General features: G+C 36.7%; 3 protein-coding genes across 14 annotated transcripts in view; 1 reads left to right on the forward strand and 2 right to left on the reverse strand.

Annotated features, from left to right (window-relative positions):
• Window positions 1-12,554, reverse strand: part of LOC127949414 (NLR family CARD domain-containing protein 3-like) — a 52,207-nt gene extending 39,653 nt beyond the window's left edge. Inside the window, exons 1-7 of one of the 2 annotated variants that reach the window (XM_052546642.1) lie at window positions 12,517-12,554; window positions 11,672-11,848; window positions 7,706-9,541; window positions 7,439-7,612; window positions 6,075-6,248; window positions 4,473-4,519; window positions 3,228-4,307 (exon numbers count right to left, since the gene is read on the reverse strand). In XM_052546642.1, the coding sequence (XP_052402602.1) occupies window positions 3,784-4,307; window positions 4,473-4,519; window positions 6,075-6,248; window positions 7,439-7,612; window positions 7,706-9,541; window positions 11,672-11,802 (2,886 nt within the window). In that variant the 5' untranslated portion in view covers window positions 11,803-11,848; window positions 12,517-12,554 and the 3' untranslated portion in view covers window positions 3,228-3,783. Of the gene's footprint in view, window positions 1-3,227; window positions 4,308-4,472; window positions 4,520-6,074; window positions 6,249-7,438; window positions 7,613-7,705; window positions 9,542-11,671; window positions 11,849-12,516 lie in introns of those variants that run through there. The other variant, XM_052546643.1, reaches the window with a different exon arrangement.
• A 1,622-nt stretch (window positions 12,555-14,176) lies between these two features.
• Window positions 14,177-20,761, forward strand: LOC127949501 (basement membrane-specific heparan sulfate proteoglycan core protein). Its single transcript, XM_052546878.1, has 9 exons — window positions 14,177-14,391; window positions 15,624-15,770; window positions 15,976-16,110; window positions 16,887-17,059; window positions 17,144-17,339; window positions 18,310-18,420; window positions 18,501-18,569; window positions 19,347-19,613; window positions 20,447-20,761. Exons 1-9 carry the CDS (start codon window positions 14,343-14,345, stop codon window positions 20,449-20,451), a joined length of 1,152 nt encoding a protein of 383 aa, XP_052402838.1. The 5' UTR covers window positions 14,177-14,342; the 3' UTR covers window positions 20,452-20,761.
• Window positions 20,762-20,859: 98 nt separating this feature from the next.
• The window catches only part of LOC127949455 (zinc finger protein 664), an 80,593-nt gene continuing 78,836 nt past the window's right edge, over window positions 20,860-22,616 (reverse strand). For all 11 annotated transcript variants that reach the window (XM_052546780.1, XM_052546783.1, XM_052546773.1 and 8 more), the window contains one exon: window positions 20,860-22,232. In XM_052546780.1, the coding sequence (XP_052402740.1) occupies window positions 21,085-22,232 (1,148 nt within the window). In that variant the 3' untranslated portion in view covers window positions 20,860-21,084. The remainder of the gene's footprint in view (window positions 22,233-22,616) is intronic.

Here is a 22,616-nt window from a genome sequence, read left to right on the forward strand (position 1 = left end):
TGATTGACTCATTATTATTGCTTGTTTGGGATCTAGAGCTGCGTTCAAGTCATGTCAGAAAGACCATATTTACGAGCTGAATGAACATGAACACCAAGATAAAGTGGTAATTACCAGTGGGTAAGTTTTCTTTAAGCAACGAATTGAGGGGTGTCAATCAGAAACATGGCAGAATCGATGGATGAAACGTTAAGCAGTGACATTGTCAGACTTTCTTATTTACAAAAATGTGCCGTCTGAATAAATATGACAGCACTGTAATATGACAATTAATAATACGTTTTTATATGATACAGTTTAAAGTGGATTCACATATTAATTGAAGAATAATAAATCTCAAAACTAACCTGATCTAATTTGCGCTGTGTTGGTCATTATGGAAATGAGCTGCTGCATCTGTGTGCTTTAATCTGCTCATTGTCAGCAGAATCACCTGCAAATCCTTACTCTCCCATTGGTGCTTTTATGGGATTGCTCAAGAGTGTTTATTTGCATTATGAGTTTAGTAAATCAGGCCCTATATGCTAAACTGATACAGTTTAATAATGATACAAGTTTAATTCTGCAAAAAGTCATATTCAAACAGTACAGTACAGTAAGATGAATTGCACAATGTTCAGCACTGAAAGACATGTCAAGTGACATTTATTGAAGCGTAAAGGAGCAAGCAAACACTCTGACTTCTGATAATCATTCACTTTCGAACTTTCTTAATTCATCCCTGATTGTCACAACAGTTATTTGGTTATGTTACACAATTACAATAACTTAAACTTAATGAAAACTTGAATAAAAATATGAATAAAGTAAACATGAATAAAATCGTTTTTAATCTATGAACTGTAAACAAATTATCTTCTTAAGGAAAGCAGTTTTATGTTTTTGCGAAAACTTTAGTTGAAACATTTGTAAATATACTGAATGATTAGACAGCAGTCATCACTTCATATCATTTAAGCTCCTTTATCTTTAATCGTTAGTTTCGTACCTTATTTAAATCGATCCTTAGAACCTAGATGAAGACTGACTGGAAACGGCTCTTGGATTTACAGTATTCGCAGCTCAGTCTCATTTTCAGAAACGGTAAAAGTGCAGCCTGGTTCTGAACGAACAGTGACACTGAAAACCTGTTTATCTAGTTTTCCTGCTTCTGCTGAAAGAAAACATGTCCCCTTTCCTCATTCCACGTTCACAAGCTCATATAGGGCTCATATACTCATATGTAAAACAGGCTCTGGTCTGCTCTCATCTAAACTATACCAATGATTAAACCTCCAAGAAACCTCTGCAGACACATGCTGCATGGAAAAAAGAAGAGAAAGAGAGCACCATAAAATTTTCACATCAACATAGACTATAAATCTAATTCATATATTGACACATCATCTACACTGCTAAGTTGTGTTTACATCACTAATGGAGAATAAAATGTATAAAACACTCGTTAGTGCATGCTTCACCCTGATCTCAGTTTCCCAGATGTTCACTCAGATCTTTATTTTTCTGAGAAGGTAAATGACCAGAAGGTGGCAACGTCTTCAGAGCATCTGTTTGACTTAATCTTCAATGAGTCTGTGAACGCTCCTGTTTAGATTAGAGAGTGATCTCTCACAACACACACACACACACACACACAGGTTTCTCTTATTTGTAGGGACTCTCCACAGGCGTAATGGTTTTAATACTAGACAAACTGTATTTTCTATCAGCTTACACCGACACACAGTTCATATGATACTCATCTTATTAACCCTGGCATCATAAACATGGGTTTACACTTACAAATCATTCATAAATATATAAATAATAAATAATAATTATTATTATTATAATGACATTAAATGATTCAGAAGCATATTTGGTTACTTTATTTAAGATCCCAACTAATGTAAACACTGACCACAAGAATGATGACTTAAGCATTTAGATTTTCTCCTCTGATGTTTTTGCTCATTAATACCAGGTGTCTTCAATAATGGTCAATCATCACTTAATTAATCACCTAATTATCTCATTAACACTGGAGATTCTCCTGTGTATATGATTTTGGACCCCATCTTTTCTTGTATATGTCATTTAGTGTTATTTTGTTGAGGTTTTTATTCATTAATCACTTGAGATACACTACAGTAAATTATTAAATTAGCTTTATTGTTATTATAACAGTAAGTACATGTAATGTGTAACAAGTACACCTAAAAATAAAGTGTTACAGACAAATAAAATGTAATTAGAGCACCATCTATACTGTAAAACTGGAAAGCACATTAGATTAATATTTATTTATTAACCAAACATGTATTCATTGAGGATCTCAATGAAAGCAGTTGTGACCTAACGGTCAGAGAGTTGTAACCCGAAAGTCGCAGGTCGCAGGTGCTACAGCAAGTTTTATGAGTTTACTTGTGTACCATACTTGGCTACACACCACTCACAGACCGCAGGCCTCTGTACTGAAAGCTCTTTTGATAAAAGCATCTGCCAAATGCTAAAATGCTTACCTAGGGTCAGAGGTCACTGGTCTATCACTGGATTTGGTGGTCTGCTCCATGGATGTGTCTATCCTCTGCAGATTCTGATCTCTCTCTCCTGGTAATGCTGACAAAAGTTTGTATAATTCATGTCTAAGGAATTTACTTAATTGTCAGCAAATATTTATAGACGCACTGACCCAGTGTTACACCACGCAGATGTTATATTAAGGAGCCACTCTCACCTGATCTGACTTTCCAAAGTTACTTTCACTATCACAACCTAATGAGGAATGAAGTAGATTCAGCCATATTTGTTCTTATCTTGTCTTTTATTTTGACTAAAACAAAATTGGAGATTTAAGTTAGATGTTAGCACAAGAAAACATTTTTGTTTAACTGACCAATTTTGTTGTCAAAATCCCCAATCCAAAATGCAGAACAAAGAATTACAAATATAATATAATTTAAACTGTAATATAAAGTGTAGCAACAAAAGAGAATAAATAAAAGAGTGTGAAATATATTATATTATTTATATATATATATATATATATATATATATATATATATATATATATATATATATATATATATATATATATATATATATATATATATATAGTACACCATTAAAGATATTAATTATTAATTAAACTTTCATTTTTTTTGTATAACAAGAGTAAATTAGTTAGTTTACAAGAGAACACATTCTGAAATATATCTGAGATGCATAGGATTATTTCATTATGATAATATCCATAGTTCAAAGGTGATTTAATCTGCCTAATATATTGAACAGAGAGGAAACACAATGACCAAGAGTCTCTAACCTGAGCCTGTGGATCCTGTGAAACAGCAAGGACATCTAAAGTAGCTTTTATAAGATCACACCAAAAGAAGGACCCAGTGTTTCTACAGACATTACCTTTGACTCACTCCACCCTCTGCTGACAGTAACACACCAGTAGCTGTGTGTTTATATCTCCTGAATGGGAGAACATTTCTGATCATTGTCATTTGATACATTAGGATATTACTATAGATATAAATATAGCCTGATAAACATTTTTGTTCAATCAAATAGCATTATCAACTTGTAAAATGACCAGGGGGTATGTTTTCTGACTTGGTTGTTTAAGAAATTAAAGCAACACTGCATCGTTTAACATAATATCCCAGAAACATATTAATCACTGCATTAATGATCAAGTTATAGAATCTTAAGTGTTTGGTAATTTAAATCTTTAAAGCAAGTGTTTTGGGGGCTTCCATTTATTTCTTTGTGGTTTCTCACAGAAGCTTATAAAATCTAACACAGAGACATTGAATAACCATAATAGACTGCAATCCCAGCGTAGAGGGGTTCAGTGAATGTGGTGTTGAATGTGTGTAAGTGTGTGAGTGTGTGTGTGTCAGAGACGATGTAGAAAGACAGTGTGCCGGATGGCCAGTCCAGATAGACACCTATTCTATCAGTGGGTGATGAAGGGAGAGGAATGTTTTTCCTCTCATTATTGTGCCAGGCAGAATAAATCTTATCACAACAATAAAGATTCCAGGACTTGTCGTTGAGCCCAAACCGACAATCGCTCCCTTCTTTTCTGTTGATTCCTTTATATGCCACTGCTATATGACCCCATCCTCTCAATTTAACCTCCCAGTAATGGCGTTCAGTCAAACTCTGCTGACACAGAGCCTGCTCAAAGCGCTCAAATCTCTCTGGATTGTCAGGATATGGCTGATGATCTTTCACACATGTTGTTTCTTTGTAGTCTTCAGACAGGGTGAGTTGAGTGTGTGCTGTGTTTGGATCCAGTGTGAGATCACATGCATCTGAACACAAGAAGAGAGATTATAATGCCTATGATATCATTAAATATACAGAGGTGTGTGTGTGTGTGTGTGTCTGTGTGTGTGTGTGTGTGTGTGTGTGTGTGTGTGTGTGTGTGTGTGTGTGTGTGTGTGTGTGTGTGTGTGTGTGTGTGTGTGAGGACTTACACTTTCGCAGTCCTGGTTTGATCCTGGTATCTCCTCCATGATCCAGTCTAAACAGAGACAAAAACAATAAGAAATGTTTAATGGTATGATAACTAATGTCAAATGAAATATTTAGTCACTGTTGTTAATAGCCACAGCAGTTCTATGGATTGAGGAAAAATATTAAATGTATGCATTTGAGCATTATGGACCTGATGTATCTCTGTCTCTTTTTAGCACCACGCTAATTGTCTTCTGTCTTCCATTTGCATTTCCACAGTGTGAAGGTAAGGTTTTACAAAATTATGAATGAACCACACGTTTTAAACTCTTCCCAGTCTACTGACATTTCTTTAGACATGCACTTTGAACATAACAATAATGATGATAACTTTCATTAACTCTATATTAAGTAAATTCACTTCACCAGCTAATTACTGATTATAGCATTGCTATAGAGCTATCACAAAAACAGATGTTCAAAGACAGAAATCTAAATTTGGCTGTACGCTTCTTTAGACCACAACAAAGTGCCCAACAAACGTCTAAAAAGACCAACATAAGACTTTTATTTTGTTGTTTAGTTTGTCTTGTTGTTTAGCTGTTTCTTTGTTGTTGTTGTTGTTGTTGTTGTAGATTTAATCTAAGTCACCAGATTTGTTTTCCTAGATTACTAAGTGTGTTCTTGTTGGTTTCCATATTTACTCATTATGTTCATCTGTGTCTTGCTTAATTAATTTTTGTATTATGTGCATACATAGACCTCTGTTTGTCCCATTTTGTCTGATCGCATCTATTTAATGTGTTAGTTAAATGTGTTAGTTCGAGTTAATGAAGTATTTCTCCATGATCTTGAGCTTTTGTTTTGTAAATAAAACACTGCCTGCATTTAGATCCTAATCTTACCTTCTTCTTTACCACATTGTGACAATATTTGTTTTTAATTATTATTTTATTTATATATATATTTATATATATATATATATATATAGAGAGAGAGAGAGAGAGAGAGAGAGAGAGAGAGAGAGATTTTTTTTTTTTTCATATATAGTGAAAAGTATAGAGAACTGACAGTTGATGAAATGGGACAGAGAGGGCCAGGATTAGGAAAGGACCTCAAGCTAGTTAGACCTATCTGAAAAACAAACCAATGTTTATTTAACTGAATATGTATCCTGATACTGGAGTGCTACCCACAAGACTATTGCCTTTGGATGAAATGTTAAGCTTACTATTTTATAAAAGCACTTTAATTATTTGTTTTATTAGAACCCGTTTTACATCATTACATTGTTTTAGCAATAAATCCATGAACTTGGATGTGAAAATATGACACACTGGTTATATCTCATGATTATACTCTTGAAACTGTGAACATTTAAACCACTGTAAACACCTCACTGTATCATATAAAAATAGATTGAAAGTCAAAACAAATGGAAACCATTTTTGTGAATGCCACAAATTAATGGATTCTGCTGTGTTCAGTGTGAATACATCTTCATTTAATCATTTATGCATTTTTAAAAAGATTATTATTTTTTTTATATACATTTTATAAAAGATATTAGGTGATCCCCGACACATACAGACACAAAAATTAATTATAACAGATGAACATACTTGAGTGTCTCCAGTGTAAGGTTTGTATCATCCAGTTTGTGTTTGAGCAGCTGGACTCCCGATGGTCCTGGGTGATTGTAGCTCAGATCCAGCTCTCTCAGGTGTGAGGGGATTGAACTCAGAGCTGAAGACAAATAACCACAGCCTTCCTCTGTCACCATACAGCCTGACAATCTACAGACACACAAACAAGTCATCTATAAAGAAGGAGTTTAAATAAAATATATGAAAATGCCAGAACACTACCTGCATTAATATGTTAAGCCATCTCTAATACACAAGGACTACTGTGACTATAGAGAAGGTCACAAATACTTAATAATTAAAGTAATAAGCCTATCTATCATATTTGGAAAATGTTTGGTAAGTAATTTGATGTTACCTCTATGCTACTTTTACTGAAGCAACATACACATTTCTTCAGTCCACCATTCACATAACACATTTCATAACTTAGTATTACAGTTATGACTGTGAAAAATAAAAAGAGACGACATGATTATCTCTAAAATAATTTGAACAGCAGCTATGCTAACTGTGCTTACTATCCTGGGGTAAACTGAGACTTAACCAGCTCCAATTTTGACTCAGATTCATATAGGAATGTTGCAATTACACCAACAATGAATGGACTAACAAAAAGTCCATAAATTTAACCATATATTTTAATAAATAGGCTCACAAGCCTCCTTTTATCATTAATTAATTGAAATATAGTATTGTGTTAACTGTGCATGTGTTTTGTTTTGTTTTTGCTCCCAAAAATTCACTAGCCCTGCAACAATAAGTAAATGAATAAAATGAAATTATATGGAATAAACAAAATACAAGCAATAGCACAAATAAATACAACAGATACAATTAAATACGTTTTTCAGGTAGGTCTTTCAGTCGTGTTCAGGTACAGAAATTGAATAATGACTGAACTAAATACCACAATATATCTGCAGATATTTAACAAGCATGATTGTTTCTCAACAAAAACTGGTAAAGCTTCATTTTTTTTATTCAATAACAGCCTACATAATGAGGAAAAGTTAACCATGTCCCAATTTCAATTTTAATTTGATATTTTGTGCAGGGTTAGCATGTTTTTTGTACTTAGAGCTGTAAATTATTATTGTTATATGACTTAGTATTATAAATTTAGTTGACAGAGGAGGATGGGCCATTCAAGGCTGGGTTCTTTAGGGCCTTATCACACTCTATTACTGAAACATGCATTTTCTTTTAAACTGCTTTAGAACAATTTGTATTGAAACAAGTAATATACAAATGAAAGTGAACTGATTTGAATTTAAAATGCATTAACATTCATTTAATCTCTAATAAATTAGACATGGAACAATATTATAGCTAATTACCTCAGTATCTCCAACTGACAGTTTGGACTCTTCAGTGCATCAGAGAGTAGCTTCACTCCTGAATCCTGCAGGTCATTGTTACTCAGATCCAGCTCTCTCAGGACAGAGCCTGAGGATTGTAGAGCTGATGCCACAATTTCACAATCCTTACCAGTAAGATTACAGCCAGCAAGACTATTAGACACAATATATAACATAAGATGATATTATTTAAACCCTTTCAATACATTGTAATTTGTATTATAAATGTTTGAAAATAACACTCACAGGGCTTTTCTGCAGTTGATCACAACTGGTAACAGTCTTCTTCTCCCCTCATCTGATGTGTTGTATTTCTTGAGGTCCAGCTCATCCAGTGGCTCCTCTGACATCTGAAGCATGTAGGCGATTGTTGAGCAATGAGAAGGAGAGAGTTTCTTCTCTGAGTGTTTGTCTGATTTCACAAATTCCTGAATCTCTCTGGACAGAGTCTGATCTTTCACTTCCAGCAGACAGAGGAACAGATTGATGGATCTTTCAGTGGAGAGTCCATGTCCATCTTTGATCTTCTCTTTAATGTACTGTGTGGTTCTCCTGATGCTCTCTGAGCTGTTCTCTGTGTGTGTCAGTAGATCCTGTAAGAGTCTCTGATTGGACTCCAGTGAGATGCCCAGCAGGAACCGCAGGAACAGATCGAGCTGTCCATTCTCACACTCAAGCGCTTCATCTATTACTCCTTTAAGCAAATATTTTACTGAAGCTAAATTCTTCAGTCGCTCCATAGTTTCATTTACATGGTAGTTAAAAACATAGAACGCAGCAAGAAACTCCTGAACGCTCAGATGAATGAAGCTGTAGACTTTCCTCTGATGAATCACAGATTCCACCTTAAAGATCTCAGTGCAAATCCCAAAATACACTGAAGCAACAGTGATGTCTATGCCGCTCTCAATCAGGTCCTCCTCATTAAACATCATATTACCCTTCATCAGCTGTTTGAAAGCCACTTCAGCAAGTTTCACAATCACTTCTCTATTGGACTGCAGGAGTTTCTCTGGATCTTTCCCTTCATACTTCTGGTTCCTCATGTTGATCTGAATCAGCAGGAAGTGGATGTACATTTCAGTCAGAGTTTGAGGGATTTCTGCACTCAGATCTTCTTCCAGGAGCTTCTGAAGCACAGTGGATGAGATCCAGCAGAAGACGGGGATGTGGCACATGATGTGGAGGCTTCTTGCTCTTCTGATGTGTGAGATGATTCTGCTGGCTTGATGCTCATCACTGATTCTCTTCCTGAAATATTCCTCCTTCTGAGGCTCAGTGAATCCCTGAATTTCTGTCAGATGGTGGATGTATTTGGAGGGGATCTGATTGGCTGCTGCTGGTCTGGAGGTGATCCAGATGAGAGCAGAGGGAAGCAGCTCTCCTTTCATCAGCTTTGACATCAACACAGCCACTGATGAAGTCTCAGTCACATCACAAACTTTCTGAGCGTCTGAAAACATCAGTGTGATTCTGCTTTCATCCAGACCATCAAAGATGAACATAACTTTACACTCCTCATACATCTTTGAGTCCAGATCTTGAAGTTCAGGATGAAAGTCCAGCAGAAGTCTGTGAAGACTGTACTGATGATCTCGGATCAAGTTCAGCTCTCGAAATGGAAGCACAAACATGAAATCTACATCCTGATTGGCTTTTCCCTCGGCCCAGTCCAGAATGAACTTCTGCACAGAGACGGTTTTTCCGATTCCAGCGATGCCTTTAGTAAGAACAGTCTTGATCTGCTCTTTCTCCTCACATCCTGCTTCAGCGGAGGCTTTAAAGATGTCATTGCAGCAGATTGGAGTGTCTTGTGAGTGTTGTGTTCTGGCTGTTTTCTCCATCTGTAAAACCTCATGTTCTTCATTCACTCCTTCTCTCTCTCCCTCTATGATGTAGAGCTGTGTGTAGATCCTGCTCAGGAGGCTTTCATTACCTTGGAGTTTGATTCCCTCAAATAATCTCTCATACTTGTTCTTCATGTTCATTTTGTGTTGGTTTTTGACTCTCTTCAAAACATCATTCATTGTTTGAGGAGAGTCCTTCAGGTGGTCTGCACTTTGATCATCTGTTCCCACACAGCTGACAAAAGAAGAAAAATAAGTGAATACATGGACCAGTGTCCACCTCTTTTTAGCTTATTCACTTTAAATGTTAGATGAAGACATCATGATCCAACCAAAACTGTACAGGAGCATATAGGAAAATGGATGGAGGTGAAAAGCTGTTAATCATTTTATCTAACATAATGGAAGGTGTCATGCTCTTTTGCTGGTCTATTTATCTCTGATATCATGTCATTTTTAAGTAACATAAGCATTTCTTATTTGTGCAAATGTCTGTCTTGACAGCAAAGTATGTCTCTTTTGAACTTCACAGATGCATGTGCATCAAACATTGCCATCACTTGTAATGACTCAATTCTCACAATTATTATTTCACTATTATTAATTCTCACAATGCATAATGCTTTATATGTGTTTTACTTAGGGCCATGACAGTGATGACCAATTATGAAAACGATGATCTTGTTGGTTTAATTTTTATTTTTTCTGGTTATAGCAGCACTTTGGCCGGCACCCTGAACTCTGATGTTTTAGCCTGCCACAGCATGCAGTCCAAAGTATAGACGTGAAAAGAGAGAGAAGCATGGCTTCGAAGTCAAATAGTGATGTCTGGGTTAGCTACATACTAGGGGTATAAATCGGATGGTTCGTCACGATACGATATGGTTACAATTCGGTTCGATACAGAAGTATATTGATTGATATATATATATCGATATTTTGATATTATACATATTTTAAACAACCATCTATATTTTTTATTAACTCACAAATGCAACCAAAATATATAACATGAACATTTATATGAAATTTCCACATTGTGTATATTCACAACAACAAAAAGCCTACACATTTTTTTTTCTTAATAAAGAAAAAAAAAACACACTTGGAAAAAACAATTCTGGCTGCTACTATGGGCTCAGTGCTAAAAATCTTTTCTACAGGTAACCAAATTATAAGCAATAGCAAAAATAAATACAATATATCAGAGGCACAAGTTCAATAATCTTTAAAACAGATAAATATACTGCTTTTCAGGTTTTCAGCTCAGTCTAAAATAAAGTTTAATGTATGGTACAGTAATATAGTAATCCAATGTAAAATAACAGCACAGTCCTCACTGTATAAATTAAATATGGATTAAAAAATTTTGATGTTAAAAAGGTTATCTAGTCAGGAACAGTGAGCACTTGTATTTTTGATTGACAGCATTATATTTATTATTAGTTTGCTTTCACTTTAAGAACCAAGCATGGATTTAATATACACATTCCTTTCTTTCTGAACTGTTTATGTAAGACATATGACTAACCGACTGTGTTTACTAGGATATTCACCAAAATGTATGTAAAACGCCATTTTTATGTAATTTTGACTGTATTTATTCATCCATGCACAAAAAAAAGTGGAAGAGAGCTCAATTTAGTATTCGCGCGGTGCAGCTGTCTGTGTGCACATGCTTCAAATGTGTGCTCTGAAACTTCTCACACAGCGCTCGACTGTTCTACAAAAAATCCCGAGCATCTTGTGCATTTGAGCAGTCCTTATACCGAGTCTTGATCCATGAGTTTAAGCGAGAATGCACCCCTTGGCGGTAATGCATAGATGGAAATTATGTAAAAATGTGGAAAGTGCCAAATAAGGTGCAGATTTATATTACAGATAACATTGCTGCATCATAATCATCATCATTTTTTTTAGCAATAGTACATTTTGCAAATCCAGCATGTTTATACACACATAGGATCAGTGGTTACAGTTTCATCACTGAAATTATGATCCACAGCTAAAGACCCACACAGTTGGATTCTGGAGCATGTTCTGAATGTAAACTTAGAAACACATAAAAACACACACTCTTCACCTCAAATAGTCCTCCACAAACAACCATAAACCATTACATTGGCCTCAATTGTGTGACTGTGTCACTGATTCAGCCCAACGTGTTTTACCCAGCAATTTACTATCCATTTAGTATGATCTTGTATATTGTCCTCTAAGCTGTAAATTTACTTAATCAATACTTTATTGGCTCTGAACAAGTATTTATGCAGGAAATATGTGTATTTATGTTAGAACATGTAATCTGTCAGTGTAAATTCTGTAATGCATATTTAGAGATCTGATATTGTGTGTTTATACTCACGTAGTCACTGCGTCATCACTGAGATTATGAGGTTGATCTATGGATCTGTCACTCTTCACAGACACACAGCTGGGATCTGAAGATCTCGAGCACTGGGAACATCCCTCCTCTGTCTGCTCACTGAGACTCATTTCAGAAGCAGTGTCACTCTACTTTCGGTTTAGAGATCTATTAAGCCTGCCAACACATATACTTTAAAAATGAGACAAATTCACTTCAAACATACAACAGCACTGTGCTATAAATACATTATAGCACACAAACAGTGGTTATTTTAGTGTATATGTAAATATATTTGAACTTTTAAACCAGTTACAAGCTAAATAATGTGTGTTTATCTAAAACAAACATAACAGGAAAAACTGGTTTAGCTGGGAACTGGCAACATAACATTTTCAAAGAGAAACAATAAACAAGTCCTCCACAAACGAACAAAAACCTACATTCAACCTAACATGTTTTATGTGCACATTTAAAATGTATTCACTATTATATGGCTAATTTTTCTGTAGATTATAAACTGATTTTGTATTTTCTATCATTACATTTACATTTGGCCTAAACTCTTACATACAGAATTCTGTTTAAACATAAATAACTTATATCAAAATCTATTTATTGTCAAATCAACCTGCTGATCATTAGACTTCATAAAATACACACACCATGAACCAAAATCAAAAGTATCCTAACAAAATATCATTAACCCATTAGTTTGTGATTGATATCAGAACAGATAACACTGTTGAATAAATCAGGTAAATTCTTTACAAATGGCTTCAGAAACATGTGGTTTTAAACTACATTAATGGTATCATGACATTTGGCTTTTAAAATGTACTTACCATGAAATATATCCCTCTGTTTGTTGCTGATTGTTCGTGCTCTTTCTTTGACAAAGTTAAACTTTAGTGTGTTTTGCTTTCAGTTTTAGCTGCTCAACCTGCTCTACCTGCTTTACTCTTCAAGGAGGAGGTTCATGAAAAAAGCAGAACAGAGTCCGATAAAAACAGATGCTTTGAAAAAGAGGAATGCATCTTTCATTTATATTTTCCTCATTTATTTTGTAACCAGATAAGCAATGTATTTTAGAGCAAAACACAAGTTATTCAGAATATGTTAAGGCGAATATGACGACAAATAGCACTTGGTTAGAAATCAAATATTACTATGGTACTGAAAGGAACACTTAAATCCCAAATATATAAAGGGTAACGTAGAGTCATCTGGTAAAGCATTGTTAAGTTCTTCAGAATCACAAACCCAAATATGGGGATCATAATCAAATGAATTATATGTTACTTCATAACCTCAGATGAATGACGCAATTGCCTGTTCTTTACTCCTTAATGTTAACCGTATGCTGTGTGTAAAAGAAAAGAATTCTGAGCAACATATCATTTATACATCAACATCAATATAGAAATCGTATTTATATATTGACACAACATCTACATGGCTAAGTTGGAGAATAAAATGTATAAAACACTCGTTAGTGCATGCTTCACCCTGATCTCAGTTTCCCAGATGTTCACGCAGATCTTTATTTTTCTGAGAAGGTAAATGACCAGAGGGTGGCATCATTTTCAGAGCATCTGTTTGACTTAATCATCAATGAGTCTGTGAACGCTCCTGTTTAGATTAGAGAGTGATCTCTCACAACACACACACACACACACACACACACACACACGTTTCTCTTATTTGTAGGGACTCTCCACAGGCGTAATGGTTTTAATACTAGACAAACTGTATTTTCTATCAGCTTACACTGACACACAGTTCATATGACACTCATCTTATTAACCCTGGCATCATAAACATGGGTTTACACTTACAATTCATTCATAAATATATAAACGTGCTCACAGAATAGCTGAGATTTAGGTGAGTAATAATAATGATAATAATAATAGTCTACATAATTCAAAAAGTAGATTTCACATATATTTCTTTTCATTTAAGTCTTACATAGACTTGTGTATTCAAACATATCATTTTAAAATCATATTTAAGGTCAACAGTCAACAGTTGTTGGTAATTTACTTCATTTGTTGTGGTTTTCTAGGTCTTATTTCAACATAATAAACTGTTACACGCAGTGTAAGAGCATCACATATCTGGTTTTGCTGTGCATATCTGTGTTTTATTGTAATGTCTGTCCTGAGTTAGTTTTTTTAGGTGTTGTTTTTTCTCTGCCAGAGTTAGACCTCAAACCTACACACTAAACGTTTATTTAGACAATGAAGATTTTATTTAAATGAAGACACACCAAAGACTTGCATTGTATTTATATAAAGAGAATTATAATTACTGTAGGCAAACCCAAACGTTACGCCTACCAGAAGACATTTAGCATTTCAGAATAAACTTCTGTGGTTGTTAAAAAGCGATAATTAACCGTACATGTCTGACATGTTTAGATGTGAAATGAGATGTTTTTGCAGCAGGAGGTATTCCATGCATGTAGGATTTTTAGGACGTGCACATAATTGTCTCCCACAAAGCCAAACATGACCCACAGAAACACAGTCTGAGCTATCGATGCCACACTGAGCGACTAGAACAGATAAGCTGTGTGTGTGTGTGTGTGTGTGTGTGTGTATGTGTGTATAAAGACAGAGAGGAGTGTGAAACAGTGATCCAGACAGAGGAAGATCTCCAGTCCATCATGAAGGTCCACACCGCAGCCCTGCTTCTCTCTGCTGTCCTGCACACAGGTGAAAACACTTTAATCTGTCTTTAATACACTGTGGATATTGTTAATTATAATCATTCAGATGCCCAAATGTTAGTTTTTTAAAACTTAATTATTCATTTTATTCTGTGCTGTATCTTCAGTTTAACTTAAGTTAGTCCTTGTTGTTCATAAATCTTTTTTGTTTGCATCTTTGAAAATGACTCGTTTCATTTGTTTATTGGCTTCAGTAGTAGTTTTAGTTTAGTTCAAACATCACTTGTAACACGGAGTCACACATTTTAATGGCACTTTATCAATAAACATTCAATCCTGTATTTATTTCTGTCCAAACTAAGTGAAAACTAATAACTTGTAGTGGTTTTCATCAAGGAGAGTAATCTTGTGTTCTCAGTTGTTTCTTCATCTGTAGCGTTGCATTGAGGTTTATTTCTTTTCTCTGGAGCCATAGTTTTAATCACATTCATCCATTATTATAAAATCAGATGAGTATATCTGGGTTTTAACATGGTCACAGCCTTACATTTTTTATAAGATTTATTAAATGTGATCAAATCACAAGCTGTTAACGTTGTTACATAATTTAATTACAACATAAATGTAACGTTTATCTGTTACAGTTACTAAGAGAAGAAATGTGCATTTGAATTACTCTAATTTATGAAATTGTAAAGATTGCAAATATATATATATATATAAATTATAAGCTTTGCCTGTTTTTGTTGTGCACTTCTCCTTCTGCCATTTAAAGGCAGGTATGTTTTATTTTATAAGAATTTTTTTTTTTTTTTTTTCGAAGGCGTTGTTAGATTCCAGGATTAGAATTTTTATTTTATTTTTTTTAGCTATGTCTGTAAAATCTGTATTTATCCTCAGAAGGATCTCGAAGTAAAATGAGATGGTGAAGTCTGATTCTTTGGTGGCTGTGCTTTAAATTCAATCGAAGTGATGACGGATTGTGAAAGTCTGACAGTAATCAGTGTTGAGCTCTACTGTAAAATAGGGTAACTTGTAATCTGTAACCTATTACATTTCCAGAGTAACCTCTCACAGTGTTTGTGATGGTGAAAGCATGATGTGAGGAGCTTGGTTGTGTTTGTTTACCAGAGAGGACTGAAGGTCAGCGAGAGAACGACAGGAGCACAGGGTTCATCTGACACATGAAATCAGCATTTCTGTTTCCTGAACTAGATCAAGCAGTCGGTGGTGTGTGTGAAGCAGTGTGTGATTGTCCGTGTTGTTTGCTCCCATCAGTATGGGGTCAGAGTCCCGTCGTGTCCGTCCGGCCGCGCACATCTGCTGTTAAACTGGGTGAGACGGTCAGCTTCCACTGCCGCGTGACCAGCGGATCACAGCCCGTCCAGCTGGAGTGGAAGAGGACCAACAGCCAGCCGCTGGGAGGTGCCTTCACATCACCGACAGCACAAACACTCACCAATACATCATTGATTCCCCACATCGCCCTGTGTATAATCAAAACTCAGAGATATTAATATACACTCAAACATTTTTATCAAACTCCTCCAAGAAATGAATCAATGATTTAGTCAGTGACAGGACAGCTGAAACGCCAGACTCCTGCTTTAATGGATGTATTTTGTCTCAGATAACGTGAAGCTTGGACCTGATGGAGCTGTTCTGACCATCACTAACGTCCGTGTCCGTAACCAGGGCGGGTATCGCTGCGTCGGGACCAATGCTCAGGGAAAAGGGACGTTCACAGCTACTCTATCCATCAGACGTGAGTCTAGCGTGTGTTTATCTGTGTACACAGCCAATCTTTACCTGTCACTGTTCCAGCAGCTCCAGCCAAAGCCATTATCAATGACAAAACCCAAGAGGATCATAAATATGTGCAAAAACACGAATGAAAACAGAGAGTAAATACAGATTTAATCAAGAATACTATTTGTGAGCTACACAACTTTTAAGTGAAGTTGCTCTCTAAAACACGCAGTCTTACCAGATTCAGTTCTGGAGCGTGAATGTGGAAACCCAAGAGAAGCATGTTGCGTTTTTTGTTGTTTTGTCAAAATAGCTATCCAATTAGATGATGTAGGGGAAGAAATCAAGGTAATACTCAAATGAAATAAAAATTAAACTGATAACTAACCTGAACGATATCTAAACCACAGAACAACATAATTAAACTGTGGATTCTTCCAAGCTAAATGGATGTTGGTCAGGGTTCTCCCGCAGAACTGGGCTACTTTTAAACTGTGGCCGTGGGTTGATGGTTTAACATTTGGTATAAATTACATTTGACTGTTCTACAAATGATAAAACTGTGGTAGATGTTAAGTTTTGTGAAGGAGGCATACTGGTAAGGAGCCCTTGAGCAGCTGATATATTGGTTTTCAACAGTGACTGTACAATTGCAATTGCATATTTGGAGTTTGATTTCTGGGATATGGTCAGTGGGCGACACTTGGGCTATTTCTGAGTGGCCATTGTGCTAGTTTTGTTACGCAGACCTGGCTACCCTGATGTAGTATCAGTGTGTGGTTGTTGACGCAGAGCCTCCGAAGGTGCAGGTGACGCCGTCCGGGCCGCTGTCGGTTCGCGCGGGTGACAGCGTGACTCTGGAGTGCAGTGTCACAGGGAAGCCCCGCCCCTCCATCAGCTGGACCAAACAGGGGAGCGACACCGAGCTCGTTTCCACAACAACAGACACTACAGCATCATTACAGGTGCTTCAGTATTCACCGATTCAGCGTTACGGGTTTCTGCCAGATCTGCACGCCTCAACTTTATCTGTTTCTCGCCCGCTAAAGGTGACAGTGATGTCAGCAGAGGATGCTGGGTTATATGTGTGCCACGCTCAGAGCAGGGAGGGGCTTGCTGAGGGGCGGGTGGAGCTCAGGCTGGAGGGCGGAGCCACTGCTGGAGCATTTCCCCAGGCCTCGGTTACAGAAACAGATCTAACAGCCGTGGAGGGTCAGAGCATCAGCATGCACTGCCACGCCACCGGTAAACACACACACACACACACACACACACAGAGAGAGAGACACAGAGACATAGACATTTAAAACAAAATAAGTTTACCAAATAAGCCAGGTTTACTTCAGTTAGTCTGACTTATTGTCCATTGATCTGGTTCAAAATAAGTGAGACTAACTGAAATAAGCCTGGCTTATTTGGTAAACTTGTTTTGTGAAACAGGCCATTAAAGTCTGTGAAATTAAAGTAAAAAAAAAAACCTGTTTTTCTGTATTGTGTAGGGCGGGAACTTTGTTTCTATCCATCATTTGATGTGGGTGTCACATTCAGAAATAGATGCCACATTTATGGATGTTACGTAATAACGCAGCGGCAAAAGCTTGAATTTCCAGCTAAATCCTACCTGTACCACTCAAATTAGTAAACATTATTAAAAGCCAACCATTTTGAATCAGGCTAAAGTAAGTTCACTGGCTGGTTATGTACTTGCTCAAATACTGATTTCGGATCATTTTTAACCAAAAAACCAAAAGCATCTTTGACTACAATAAACTGGGGTCAAAACATAAAAAAAAAATTCATTAAAAATGACATAATTTTAAAAACATGACAGATTTTGGAAAAAATGGCATTTGATTGCTAAAAAAAATTAACTGATTTTAATTTTTGAAACACGGATGCATTGATGTTTGCAAAATAAACATGAGTTATAATGTTGATATTGTGAATATAAATTTTGAGGCAAATTTAAAAATGGCAAAAGCTTTTGTTTATAGAAACATGCCTGACATCTGTCACATCTGATTTTGTAAGCAGCAAAAATTCATCTGAGAGTGGATCACAATCAGAAACATGTTCAAGTTTGCTGACATCAGATTGGATGGCGTGTTTTTGGAGGGCAGGGTTAGCTACAGAGCTTACAGCGGTCTAAGTTAAGGTTTACAGGTCTATGTAATTAGGTTTATTCATCGTCTCATCATTCTTCTGTTCTTCCCAGGTTCACCTACTCCAGTCATCTCCTGGTCGAAGCTGCGGGCGCCGCTGCCGTGGCAACACAAGGTGACCGGCGGGAGTCTGACCCTCAGTAACGTGGGTCGACAGGACTCAGGTACAGCTGCTCTGCCAACATGAAGAACCATGTCTAATGTTACCTAATACTGGACTCAGCTAGGTCTCTGTGTGTGTCAGGCCAATACATCTGTAACGCCACGAGCGCCTTGGGCTTCAGCGAGGCCTACGTGCAGCTGGAGGTGGACTGTGAGTGACAGAAACACGCTCTTATCTCTGCTGACCTTGTCGTCGCAGACAGACGTTTACATTTGAGTCAGATGGTCACAGGTCAGTGCAAACGTTGACTTCGTCAGGCTCAGAGTCAGCCGCGGTCACTGGACTTCAGTCGTATTCTGAGAACTCTGAAAAAGAGCAGCAGAAGTCATCAGGTGGAGTTTAGTTTCTGAGAATGACTGCGTTTGATAGCAGCGTCAGACTAATGCAATCACACACAGCCAGGGAGCGCATTAATCAATCAAAATTAATCATTAATCAAACCGTTTTCATGAGAATGCATGTTCACAGTCACATTTCACAACACACACAAAAATAAATAAATAAAAATAAAGATTCTGCAAAAAGAATTTAAAAATAATACAATACCATTGTAAACTAATTACTAGATTTATAACTTAAATCCAAAATACATGATGAAAAATACACATTATTATTATTATAATCTTTAATTAATTTACATATTTTATGACTGTTAAAAGACAATATAATAATACACAGATTTTACACATTATGAACACATTTTGATTATTGCTTTGTGAATGTATTTATAAAGAACTACAATACAGTAAATAATACTGCACATAAAATGTTATAAAAATCCAGATTTTTTTTTGACAGCAATGGAAATAAGATTTTTTATTTTTTGGCCAAAATAACTGATATGATCGTAATTTCCCGTTTACTGGATCTTGCTGTGAGATAGAGATAGCCATGTTCTGAACCCATCCCTCTGTGTCCGGTCCTCAGCGCCTCCGTACGCCACCACACTGACGGAGGAGACTGTGGCTCGTCCCGGTGACTCTCTGCGTCTGCAGTGTCTCGCTCACGGCTCCCATCCAATCCGCTTCCGCTGGACACGTGTGGGCGGAGCCTCCATGTCGCCGGGGGCGGAGACTACCAAAGACGGCATGCTGAAGATTGCGCAGCTGAAAGTAACGGACAGCGGCACGTATAAGTGTGTGGCGACCAATCACGTGGGCTCCAGTGAAGCGATGGCAAAAGTCACTGTGAGAGGTGCGTCAAAAAGAGATTTCCTTGTCCAAATACCCACAACTGTGTCCTTGGCCACTAATTGATCTGCTACTATCCGTCCTGTGCCCTGAAATTGAGCAGCGCTCTCTCTATCATTACTACCCTTACAAAAATTAACCATGGTTTTACTACAAATAAAACCAAAAAACCATGGTTACTATAGTTAATCCATGGTAACCACAAATTAACCATGGTTTTGCTAAATTAACCATAGTATAACCATGGTAGTTGTAGTAAATCTGTGGTTATACAAATGGTAGTCAATACGCCAAAAAACCACGGGTTACTACAGTTTTACTATAATAAAACCATGGTTATTTTTCGTAAGGGTAGACACGCCCCCTTACTGCTGATTGACTTACAAGTGTGTTTTGGGACTTGATGTTTTTCAAAAGTCACTTAGGCCCATTTACACTGCATGGTTCAAATGACCCAATTCCGATTTTTTCCTCTCATGTGGCACAGATCGGATATGACCGGTGAACGTGTAAGCAGGTAAAAACCGAATGGCTCATGGCTACAGTGCCAACGTAAGATAAAAAGCTTAAAAAATGAATAGGCTACAAAGCAAAACACTATAATTTTATTTGCATCATCTACAAGACCAGCAGTGTAAATGCAGCCTAGTGCACCTTTAAAACCTATACTCCACTGACATCCACTCTATGCAGTCTTGTCTTTTAGTGGCTTTGGGGAAGATTTTAAAAATATATTCATTAAATGGAAATCACTAGCACTCCATTAATTGGTTAACATAATAGTGTTTTTGTCATTAAATCCTAATTTCTTCCCTCTCTGCTTTTACCTCCCAACAGCTTAATCACAGACCTGCTGATTGTAAAAATCTACCCATTAATTATGAGGACATTTGAGACTTCAGACCTACAAGACGATGAAGCTCAGACACCAAACAAACGTGAAGTCTTGCAATGGTGTTCAGAACATCAGAAAACATGTTTCGTCTGTTTATATTCTGCTATTTTAAATCTTTCTCAAATGGCACAATGGAAAGATGCTTTCACTTTGGTATTCAAGTCAAATAAACACATAATAAAAAGTTAATAATAAAAACTGATTATCTTCCATTGAATTTCCAAAAGATTACAAAAAAATAAAGAATCTAAAACTGACAGTGTATGAAATATTATTTAAAGAAAAAAAATGCTTTTCTGTTGATGAAGACATTAAGTTATGACACTTGCAGGATGTTTTAAGCATACAAAATCAGTTAAAAGTCAGTTCATTGTTTACTCGGTGAAGTTATTTTCCTGCTAAATTCAAAAATCCAATATCAGACAATAATCTACACATTACAGTCAATTTTACATCCAAATTATTTATTTCTACCCAGTAAATAACATTCAAGAGACATTTCAGTTTAAGGGTTATTTTCTAAAACCTGAAAATAATGTTCCTGTGGCACTACATTTTTACACAACCTTAAATTATGAAGCTATGATGATTCTGGAGCAGCGTGTTTCTTCTTGTGGGTTTGTAAACCCCATTTATAAGTGAATCTCTCTCCGCAGATGGAGCAGCAGTAAGGTTTCTCTCCTGTATGTATTCGTTCATGGATCTTCAGGGAATTTGATATAGCAAAAGTCTTTTCACAAAGTGAGCATTTAAAAGGTTTTTCTCCTGTATGAGTCCTCTGGTGCACTTTTAAGTAACTTTGGCTATAAAAACTCTTTGAACAATCACTACAAGGATAAGGTCTTTCTCCTGTGTGAATTCTCTGATGAACTTTTAAAGAAAATGAACTAGTGAAGCTCTTCCCGCAGTCGGAGCACAGGTACGGTTTCTCTCCAGTGTGAGTCCGCTCATGGGTTATCATGTGACTCAAATGACGGAAACGTTTCTCGCAGTGTGAACACTGAAACGGTTTGTCATCAGAGTGTATTTTTTTGTGAAAATTCAGAGAACCTGAGCTCACAAAACGTTTTCCACACTCAGTGCACTGATACGGTCTCTCATTGGTGTGCAAACGCACATGTTTCTTCAGACTAGATGCCTCGCTGAAGCTCTTCTCGCAGTGAGGGCACTTGTAAGGCTTTTCACCCGTGTGGATTCGCTTATGACGAGAAAGATTTTGCTTGGTGTTGAACAACTTGCCACATTCACTGCACGGAAACGGTCTCTCGTTGGTGTGTGTAAATAGATGGTCTTTCAGGTTTGATGCCTGTCTAAAGCGCTTCTCGCATTGAGGGCACTTGTATGGCTTTTCACCCGTGTGGATTCTCTTATGAATAGTAAGATTACCATTGTTGTGGAAAAACTTGTTACATTCATTGCACTGGAAAGACCTTTCCTCATGTGTCTTCATATGAACTTTCATATTATAAGTAGTGGTGAAAAAATCCTTCTTGCACTGTTCGCAGTGAAACTCCTTCACTTTGTGCTCTTTTGAATGAAGTGTTCTCTCTTTGCAGGTCGGAAAACTGATGTCACATCTCTTGCTAATGAAGTCTTTCTGTTCTATGTCTTTTTTCTTATGTCTCACTGAATGACCGTGTTTGCTGAATGTCTTTCCACAGTCCGTCACTGTGCATTGCTCTTTGGATGTAGATGCAGTTTCTCCAGCAGAAGACGAACCAGCATTGTCTGAATGGAACAAAATTTTCATTAAAAAATGTAACATTTTCTTTAAACTCGACAGCTGAACAATCCATCAAAATAAGTGTGATTTAAATGCAAAGTCTGATGTGTGGCAGTGTTGCCAGACTGGGTCGACCATTTCAGGCAAAAAAGCTAACCAAAATATGGGAAGCCATATTTACATTAGCCAAACTCTGTTTTATGTGTTATTTTTAACAAGCCATATTACAGATGTGTGGTCAGATTTAAATTGAACTGCGGTGCAAGTATGTGCCAAGCCGTGGGTGCACAATAGTACGGTTCGATTTTTTACCATGAACTGATACACACCTAAAATAGGTGTCCAGAAAAAAAAATAAAAAAAATAAAATTACTTAAGGAGCCATTGGT

The sequence above is a fragment of the Carassius gibelio genome, chromosome B1, assembly GCF_023724105.1.
Source record: "Carassius gibelio isolate Cgi1373 ecotype wild population from Czech Republic chromosome B1, carGib1.2-hapl.c, whole genome shotgun sequence".
In the NCBI taxonomy this organism is placed as follows: domain Eukaryota; kingdom Metazoa; phylum Chordata; class Actinopteri; order Cypriniformes; family Cyprinidae; genus Carassius; species Carassius gibelio.